The sequence below is a fragment of the Myodes glareolus genome, chromosome 22 (assembly GCF_982192425.1).
Source record: "Myodes glareolus chromosome 22, mMyoGla1.1, whole genome shotgun sequence".
Classification (NCBI taxonomy): domain Eukaryota; kingdom Metazoa; phylum Chordata; class Mammalia; order Rodentia; family Cricetidae; genus Myodes; species Myodes glareolus.
This window is the reverse complement of record NC_142047.1, coordinates 9025749-9035728: the sequence shown is the minus strand read 5'-3', so window position 1 is coordinate 9035728 and position 9980 is coordinate 9025749. Positions and strand designations below refer to the sequence as shown.

Genomic DNA, 9980 nt, shown 5'->3' with positions numbered 1-9980 from the left:
TGGAAGCCACAATCTGCTCGCCTCAGACGTCTGAAATTGTCGTTTGGAAAGCAATGTGGAGACAGAAGCATTCATAACTGAAGGAGAAAAGGGGGAAGCTGGGCACCTAGAAAGGCTCAGGACGGGGATGTGTGTCCTACACTCTAGCCTCTTGAGGGAAAGTTCGCTGCGGGACTTCGCCCCAGGATGGCGCTTGTTCAAGGGAGTCAGCCCCTGCTCTGTGCCGGGTTGAGGCTCCTCCGCTGAAGAGTGATAGAGGCATAACGCGTGCGGGGACGCGAGCTGAGGCTGCTCGGTGTGTCCTCCGGGTATTACCAGAAATCGGTGCCAAACCAGCGGTGCCGGCCAGGACTTTAGGAGTGACGTGCGACTTGGAGGCTTCCGCACCCCAGGGCACGTCTTTGCTGCCTCTATCTTGGGAGACTTGGCCCGGCCCAACTACTTGTCCCCAGCCCCTCCTCCAACGATCGGGCTATATAGATCAGCGCCCCCAGGCCAGGGCGCAGAGGTACCAAGCAACCTGGGCTTAGTGGGTCCTCCTGGTTCAAGCGAGGTGAAGGGACGCCGCTCACCTTTGAGCCCCGCAGCAGCGCCGCCTCTGCAGCGGCACCACTCTGGCTTGGGTGGCTGGCCCAGAAGTCAGAAGTCGCGGGTTCTACTCCCGCACCAGGCAGCAGTGCCTCTGTAACCTTCAGGACTGAATCCTTTCGGACTTGCACTCGCGACTCTCTGCCCTTCTAGCCAAGATGGTGAGCCAGACAACTTCCGAAGTGCACCCCACCATGGGGGTCAAGATCTTCTCAGCTGGCATATCTGCCTGCCTGGCAGATATCATCACCTTCCCGTTGGACACAGCCAAAGTCCGGCTTCAGGTAGAGTCCAATGAAGTTGGCGAGGGCTTTCCGGGCAGAGGGACTGCTGTGGGCAGCCCTGTCATGTCTGCTATGGTGTAACCACTCTTTCTCAGTGCAGCCCTGTCTTAGGACTGGGTACTGTAGGAAAGGAGCCTACAGTACCGGCAAATGGGAGCCCTTTGCCGGATTGCTGAAGAGTTGTGGGTTGACGGGTAATGGGCTGACAGTGACTTCTACCAAGTCCTTCATGCGGCTATGGTGTCCTGAGCAGGTAGGGTCCTTAGTGTACACCCCTCGGAGCTTACAAGCTTGGCACTTTTACCTCTCTTTGATTCTTCGGGGGTACTGTCCCATCCTGCCCTTAGGGGCTGTGGAGAGTTCCTGGGTACTTTGTCCAGATGTTCAGAGCCTGCATTATGGCCAGTTCCAACTCTGAGAGAGATAGATGATAGGCAGATAGATAGATAGATAGATAGATAGATAGATAGATAGATAGATAGATGATAGATAGATAGAAAAGATAGATGTAGAAAGGGAGGGAAGGAGGGAGGGAGACAGATACAATTATAGAGTTGTATGCAGGAGAGGTTGCTGAGAAAGGCAATTTATAAAAAGAGCTTAATTGGCAAGCCTTGCCTGGGGCACCCCACAGTCCTCATGTGCCCATATTAAGTACTCACCAGGTACGACCCCCTTCCTTAATGGACAGTCACTTCCTTCTGACCTGTACCTTTCTCATTTCCAGATCCAAGGTGAAGGCCAGACCTCCAGTACCATTAGGTATAAAGGTGTCCTGGGAACCATCACCACCCTGGCAAAAACAGAGGGGTGGCAGAAACTGTACAGCGGTCTGCCCGCTGGCATTCAGAGGCAAATCAGCTTCGCCTCCCTCAGGATTGGTCTCTATGATACTGTCCAAGAGTACTTCTCTTCAGGGAAAGAAAGTAAGAAGTGCTGGGGGTGGGGGAGTCATGCCCCAGACCACGCTCTATGCAAACACCGAAACATGAGTGATAATATATTTACCCAGCATAGGCTAGGCTCTGGGTTCCATCCCAGCAGCCCCAGCTCATCCAAAGGAACACAAAGTGTGGTGACATTCTAACAAATTGGCAAAAAATGGAAGTCGGTATTTGCACTGTTTCTTTTCCCCCTAGAAAGAAAAGGAGAGGTGCAAACCAGCTCTTCACGTGCGGGTTTGCACCAGTAAAATTCCACCGGCCAGGGAGGGGGGCTTTGTGTCTCTTCATCTAGAAAATGTAGGTAGGCTATAAAACGATGCTCAGTGCAGACTTCACCAAACCAGCAGAGTCCCATAGAAGCCTAGAGAGCCTGTGTGAAGTCTAAGAGAGATCACCATGCTCCTCGAGGCTGCGTTAGTGTCCAAGTAAAACTCATTCCCACAGAAAGAACTCCCAAGGTTCAGGTCTGGGTGCTTCTAGATCAACATTGCATTGTCATTTTGCCAGAGATAGAAAAAACAGATCTACCTAGGGTAGAAAGCCCATTCAGGTGGCTTTCTCCAGATGTTTTAATCAGCCTCTAGGTACGTCAGACTCTAAATTAACCAGATATATTTTGGGAGTGTTCACATTATGCTTCGCCAATTGATCTAGTAAGCTTTGTGGAGCTGTCCTGGGCGGAAAACCGGGCTAGGTTGGCTGACAGTTGCACTGTGCATGGGAACCCCAGTTCATCTGACTGCACAACCGTGGATATGCTGTGTTGCAAGCCACTGCAGACTGGGCACAGTGGAGAGGCATGATCATGCAGATTCTTGAGGCGTCCTTATCTGGATTGAGGCCTGAGAGGGCAGTGGGAGACTTCAAGGGCCAGGAGCAATGTGACGAGAAAAGTCCTTTCCAGACAAGTGAAGGCTGTGCTCAAAATCTCAGTGAGGAGTTGAGCAGATACGCAGGGCCAGGGGCAGGGGGCTGGGGGCACACTGGTAAGAAGGAATAGGAGAGTCCAGAAAATGTGGAGCTGGTCACAGAGGGCCTTGCCACCATTCACTCAAAGGAGTTTGTATTCTACCCACACAGGGATGGAAAGTTGTGGGGAAAATGCTAAGCAGGACCCCAGGTGTGGGGGCACATACCTGGAACGGCAGAACTTGGGAGGCAGAGACACAGCCATCAAGAGTTCAAGGCCAGTCTAAGCTACCTAGAAAGATTCTGTCTCAAAAACTAAGGAACAGAGCTGGGGATAGAGTTCAGTGGTAGAATACTTGGCCTTGGGTTCAGTCTCCATCATGACAAAATGCAAGTTAATCAAGTGTCATTAGCACATGTACACTTCAGAAGATTACTTTGGCAATAGTAGAGAATACATCTATAAAAATTGTAAGTCAAACAGTCAGAAATGACTGTGGTGTGCCCTATGGCATGCAGGGAAGCATCAGGGCACCAATCAGAGGGCTTTAAAGATATAGTTGATTAAATCTGGTGAAAAACTAGAAGTTCGACTTAATAGAAAAGTAGGAATGCAGTATGGCTTCCAAGTTTCTGGCTAAAGACGCCATTCCTTGTGGGAGAGCCTAGGGGATCTGTCTTTGGGGGAGAGGAAGTGAGTATAGGAAGCTGGAGAAATCCAGCCCCGGCGAAGGCAGCTGCAATCAGATAATAATACCTATTAAAAAGTTAGCCGTTACGTGCTCAGCTCCTGGCGGAGAACAAGGAGAAAAAAAGCACAACCCCATCCCAACTAGAGAAGGCAGCCGCCAGCAGCTGTGTGCACTCCAGCTCTGTGTGCTCTGTGTGTGCTCTGTGTGTGCTCTGTGTGCCGAGAGCCTTATCAAGCTGGACTCACCCGCCCGTGAGCATGGCGTTATTATTGCCCCTGTTTTATGCACTGGAAGTAGAAGCAGAAAGACTACGAGAGGCCTTGATAAGTGAGTGTTCTTGAACTCTGGCTGTGTATTTCACTATAGAACTGAATGCTGGGTTTCAGGATTCATTCAAGTCTTGTTAAATGATATCTGTCTTCAGCAACAGACTTTTCTTTTTTTTCAAAAATTTAAGACAAAGGCTTCTTTATCCTATTTTTTAAGCCCTCTTGAACATCACTTGATGTCTTACATTAAGGCAGCTGCCCCTGCATGTTCCCTTGGACCACGCAGTTTAATAATCAGCATTGTCATGGATTGGGGAACCGTAGCATCTCCATCCGGGTGTCTCCTCCCACTTGGGAGATGTTGAATGACAACCTAACACGGGGAAGGGCAAAGCTCATTTCCAGAAAGGATCACATCACAGTTTAGACAGTCTTCATTTTGGTGGGGGATCCGGGCTGCTGAAGTTTTCTAGCAGTATTGTCTGCATTGAGCCGGGACAGCTTCCAAACACGCTCAGCCCTGACAGAGTACTAGGGAAGAAAAGGCACGAGGTAAACATACTAGAGCTATGAGAAGCTCAGGCGGCCATGTGTTCACTGGTAAGCACAGGCCCGGAGTTCAGTCCCTGGAACTCTCATCATTGCCTCAAATCCAGGTGTGATGGCAAACCCCTGTGACCCCAGCACTCGGGGGTGAAGACAGAGCACTGGGGCATGGTGACCAGCGAGGCTAGTCTGCTAGGCAAGTTGCCCATTAGAATTCCCATCTCAAAAAACGAAAACAATGGCTTCCTGAAGAATGATGGACAAAAGTTATCCTCTGGCACATGCATACAGGCACACATGTGCATGCACATCAGCATTTACACACACACACACACACACACACACACACACACGCAGAGAGAGACTGATCACAATATTTAAAGATATGTTGATGTGTGAGGAGGGGGTTCTGAATTTTCTTTTCTTGATCAATCTCTTGTTCTTCCTGGGTAGCGCCTCCCACTTTGGGAAACAGGATCTCAGCTGGCTTAATGACAGGAGGTGTGGCAGTATTCATCGGGCAACCTACCGAGGTTGTGAAAGTCAGACTCCAAGCACAGAGCCACTTACACGGGATCAAACCCCGCTACACAGGGACCTACAATGCTTACAGAATTATAGCCACGACAGAAAGCTTGTCAACCCTCTGGAAAGGTAACTGTCGACCAGATAGACTTTCATAATAATTAAGGTACTTTATCATAAACTTCATTTATTAAATGTTGTCTTGCTTTTCTCCAGGGACGACCCCTAATCTGATGAGAAATGTTATTATCAATTGTACAGAGCTGGTAACATATGACCTCATGAAGGGAGCCCTTGTGAACAACCAAATACTGGCAGGTACTTTCAGTATATGACAAACATGTCTGTACCTTCCAATCTCAGTTGGAGGTTCTAAAGCTATGGGGTATTGAATTCCTTAATTCTAGTAGGCTTCTCTTTTTCTCTTGTGAGAGTTAAATGTGTGTGTGTATGTGTGTGTGTGTGTGTGTGAGAGAGAGAGAGAGAGAGAGAGGGAGAGAGAGAGAGAGAGAGAGTCACAATGTAGTCCCTAGCTGGTCTGGAACACCATATATTCAGACCAGACCAGACTGGTCACCAACCTGAAATCCTCCTGCCTCTGTCTCTTGAATGCTGAGTTAAAATGTGTCCCAACACACCTGGCAAAAAAAGACCTAAAACTTAGAAGTTGTGTTGGGAAAAGTCAAAGTGCAAAGGGATGTCGTGGCGGTATCCTCTGTTAATATAAAGGAGCACCGTCCGTTGGGATTCTTCTCTCAGCAGGCAGTCAAGGTGGGCTTCCATTCAGAGTTCATCCCTGAGTTCATCTCAATCATTCCCGAACTATTTCTATAGATACAGACATCATCGTCCTTTGATGATTTTAATTCAATTGAGCAGTATGAGATGCTTATGTATCAGGCGTGACGCCAGGGCCAAGGCGCAAAGCAAACAGGGCTATGCTAAAATAACAGCCCTGCAAACAGACCTGCGGTCATTGTGCCGCCCCGCCCCCCCCCCCCCCCCCCCCCCCCGTAAGCCACGGCTTTTTATAACAAGCATATGCTTGCTTTTATATGCTAATCTGTTTATAAGACATCACGTTAACCTCCGGTTACTAACAGGTTGACAAGGGTCTCACAGGCAGCTCACAGTCTGGTGTTGACGCGTTTCGCTGGTCCCTTTCAGACGACGTGCCATGTCATTTACTGTCAGCGCTTGTGGCCGGGTTTTGCACCACCTTCCTGGCCTCTCCGGCGGACGTGGTAAAAACAAGATTCATCAACTCTCTACCAGGACAGTACCCGAGTGTACCCAGCTGTGCAATGACCATGCTCACCAAGGAAGGACCAACGGCTTTTTTCAAAGGGTAGGATATGACTTTGTCTATAAGGTTGTGTTTAAGGTGTCTGTGGATATGGGGGCACCGTCACGGCAAAACAGCTGGCATTTAACCTACCAGGCCTGGTCTATGCAATGGCCTTAAACTCTGCCTTTGCCTTGTCATGAATGTCTTCAATCTGCCAATTCCATCATGCCAGAAAATTAAAGCCAATTAATTAATTTTAGCGGTGCTTGAAGGGAAGCAAACCCAGGGCCTTGCATGTGCAAGGCAATCAGTCCATCACTGAGCTATGCCTTCAGCTAATTTTAAAAATTTTCTAAGGCCGGGCGGTGGTGGCGCACGCCTTTAATCCCAGCACTTGGGAGGCAGAGGCGGGCGGATCTTTGTGAGTTCGAGGCCAGCCTGGTCTACAAGAGCTAGCTCCAGGACAGGCACCAAAGCTACAGAGAAACCCTGTCTCGAAAAGAAAAAAAAAAAAAAAAAAAAAAAAAAAATTTCTATTAAAGCAAAACCACAGAAAATGTTGCTTGGATAATGATTACACTCGTGTCAAAAGTATGATTAAGACATAGATCACATTTCCCCACAAAGTGATATTATATTATATTGAAAACCACTTTTCTAATAAAATACAGTATGACATAGTTTTTAAAAATATTCGACAAGTATTACAAAGATATAAAATAGTAGTATTTTATAACTTTTGAATTGCAAAGTCATGCCCCAAGATTTCTAAAATAAAATATGAATGTATCATGCATATTATATAAAACCCTAAGTCTATCTGTTCTTATGATATATTAATACAAATAATATACATTATAAAATTAACTTAAAATAGATATACCACTTACAAATTGCTGTCCACTTAATAATTTAATGTTTTGCAATTTTTAATACTGTTTTTCAAAATTTTAAAATATTTTTTAATATGGATAGTCTTGACAAATGGTTCTAAATTAAGCAAGTTGAGCTGAGTGCGGAGGCAAACACTTGTAATCCTAGAACATGGGAGGTTAAGGCATGGGGACTGCCGTGAGTTCAAGACCAGCCTGGTATACAGAGTGAGGTTCAGGCCAGCCAGGGCCACGTAGGAAGACCCTGTCTCTAAAAATTAAAACAAAGGCTGAGGAGATCAGTCAGTCTGTGACGCTCTGGCCACATGCACATGGAGACTGGAATTCAGAACCCACGTAAAAAGCAAGCGTAGGGGCACATGCTTGTAATCCCAGGTCTAGGCGGCAGACACAAGAGGTTCCCTGATGTTTGCCGGCAGCCAGGCTGGCCTAACAATTGAGCTCCATGTCTCAGGAAGAGACCTTGTCTCAAAATAAGGGTGATGCTAGAAGGCCACACCGAGGAACAGCCAAGGTTAACCTTTGACCGAGGAGGTGGGAAGCCAGTGTTTAATGGATGAAGAGTCCAAGGAAGCAAAATGCCGTGGATCTGACTCTGGTGTTTACTACACATTATACATGCACTTAATGCTACAGAAAAACACATTGAAAAATAGTTGAAATGTCAATTTTTATGTTACTTATATCTTTTCACAAGAAAAAAGCCATGCAGCTGGGAGTGAGGAGACCCCAGAAGAGTGAAAATTCACTGGGGAAGCTGAGTGTGCTGGCACATGCGTGTAGCGCCAGCACTGGGGAGACAGGAGCAACCGTATTGTGCGCCAGAAGTCTGAAGCCAGCCTGGGCTGCACAGGCCACCCGGGGTTATATAGCAAGACCCACTCTCAAAACTAACACAAAACAAATTATAAAAACAAAGCACATTGGAAGGTCTTTTTTATAAAAGCCTTCTTTTAAAAAATTAATTTTAAAAAGTCTATTCGGGGGTGCAGAGACAGCTCAGTGAGGAAGACTACAGGCTGTTCTTCCAGAAGACCCGGGTCGATTCCCACATCCATACAGTGACAGCCATCTACAACTCCTGTTCCAGAGGACCGGGTGCCTCTCTGGCCTTCCTGAACACCAGGCATGCGCATTGGACACAGACACACATGCAGGCAAAATACTGGCGCACAAAATTGTTTTTAAAATATCTATTCAAAGCAGGGTTAATTGTCAACATATTTGTCTTCTGGAGTAATCCACTGATATAAAGCCATTCTGTGTAGTTTAGTGGAACTCCCCAAACCTGGAACTGACCAAGTCCCATTCAGGCCTTGAGAGTCTGCCACGAGCTGTGGGTGCGCGGGGGACACACCGGGACCTCCACCTGGATACGGCCCACATGCTGGCTGAGCACTTCCTTCCCTTCCCTTCTTCTCTTAATGGTTTCCTCCTTCCTGTTTAGGAAGTAAAGTGAAACAGAAATTCCCTTTCCCCCAAAGAGAGCGGAGTGTTGCTGGCTGCCTTCTCAGGTGATTTGCTCCAGCTCTGTGGGAGGGAGGACAGGCAGGACTGGTCTGAGGCTGAGGCTGACTTTTCTGGTAGACACAGAAGATGCCTGGGGCACCTTAGTTGTTGGGAGAGGAGCGTAGAGTACTTCGCCTTGTTTTTTGTTTTTGTTTTTGTTTTTTTTTTTTTTATCATTCCTTGAGTTTTGTGAGTCAAGTAAGCTGCTCATGGCAACAAGGCTTGTGGCTTTCCAGCGACTATGGACTGTGGTGCGTGCTTCCCCAGGTTTGCACCAAGGCTTGTGGCTTTCGAGTGGCTAACGGGCCGTGCCCTATGCTCCCCCAGGTTTGTGCCTTCTTTCCTGAGACTGGCGTCCTGGAATGTCATCATGTTTGTGTGCTTCGAACAGCTGAAGAAGGAATTGATGAAGTCAAGGCAGACGGTGGACTGCACCACATAACCAGTTCGGCGAAAGCGGTGGGGTGCTGCTGTGGGTTCCTTGCTGGAGACCATGAATAAAACCAAACCAACCAACCAACCAAACAGCTATAGTCACTTGGCTACTTTAAAAAAAAATCATTTCTTGTACAGAGCTTTGAAACTCCTAATTTTTCTAAAGGGAAAACTAACACATACATATTATTTTTATTCTCACTGTCTTAAGGAGGAAAAGCATAGCACCCAGTACACAGGCTGGCAAAATAATGCCCACATAGGGTACTGTGTTTAGCAGGTCTTTTGCGGGTAGGATTGTATGACTGGGTATAAATAATTTCAATTACAGCTCAGACTGGTGGAAAGGAAAACTTTACATCCATAAACACTTAAAAAATGAGGTTGTGAAAGAAAATATTGCTGTTTCGTTTTATTTATTAACTATAGTTCACAGCAAGTATAATCAATAAAGTATTGCTAATTCCATCCAAAATTTGTCTTTTAGAGTCTATACCTGGAATTAAGTGTTTGGGGTCATTTAGAATACAGAAGTGTCCCCATAGCAAGAAAGTTCTTTGGCATCGAAACACAGACTAACTTGGTTCATGCGGATATCTGAAGTCCGTATTTTATGGCACCGGTAACAACTTGCAAGTGGAGACACGATATTCATTCGGTCACTCATGTTACTGTTGGTGAACTGTGACTGTCTTCCCCGCAACGCCAAAATGATTAGCAGCGGTGGAGTGAGCTTTTTATTTATCTTTTCACTCCTACAAATGGAGAAGAGCAGAAGGACACTATATTACAGTCAGTCGTAGGGATCAGGACGCCCTCATCTGTCGCTACTCTGCCCCTGGTTCAGCCGGTCTCAGGTTGAATTCGCTTCGGTGGGTTCACTCCTGAGTCTCAGGCTGGGTCAGTCTGCTTTGTGTTGCCTTGGGTCCCTTTGCTCTACCCACAGAGAAACCACAGGGAAACAGGAGAGGTTCTCCAAATGCTGCTCTTTGGTGCCTTCTGTGTCGTCAGCGTATGGCAACAGCTGGCAGCAGAGGCGGAAGAGCAGCAGGCGGTCCTTGTGCATGGGTTCTGTACAGGCTGCTTATGAGTTTATGT

The 9980-nt window shown here is 47.1% G+C and overlaps 1 protein-coding gene across 1 annotated transcript; it reads left to right on the top strand.

Moving 5' to 3' along the window:
- Positions 1-496: 496 nt before the first annotated feature.
- On the top strand, positions 497-9357 carry Ucp1 (uncoupling protein 1). Its single transcript, XM_048447499.3, has 6 exons — positions 497-872; positions 1600-1798; positions 4686-4886; positions 4974-5075; positions 5925-6105; positions 8775-9357. The coding sequence occupies exons 1-6, from the start codon at positions 747-749 to the stop codon at positions 8887-8889; spliced, it is 924 nt and encodes a 307-aa protein (XP_048303456.1). The 5' UTR covers positions 497-746; the 3' UTR covers positions 8890-9357.
- Positions 9358-9980: the final 623 nt, after the last annotated feature.

Excerpts from the sequence above, each read along its gene's own strand:
- Ucp1 (XM_048447499.3), top strand. The coding sequence starts at position 747 with ATGGTGAGCCAGACAACTTCCGAAGTGCACCCCACCATGGGGGTCAAG. Across the intron at positions 873-1,599 it reads CAGCCAAAGTCCGGCTTCAG|ATCCAAGGTGAAGGCCAGAC; the intron begins GTAGAGTCCAAT and ends TCTCATTTCCAG. Across the intron at positions 6,106-8,774 it reads CCAACGGCTTTTTTCAAAGG|GTTTGTGCCTTCTTTCCTGA; the intron begins GTAGGATATGAC and ends ATGCTCCCCCAG.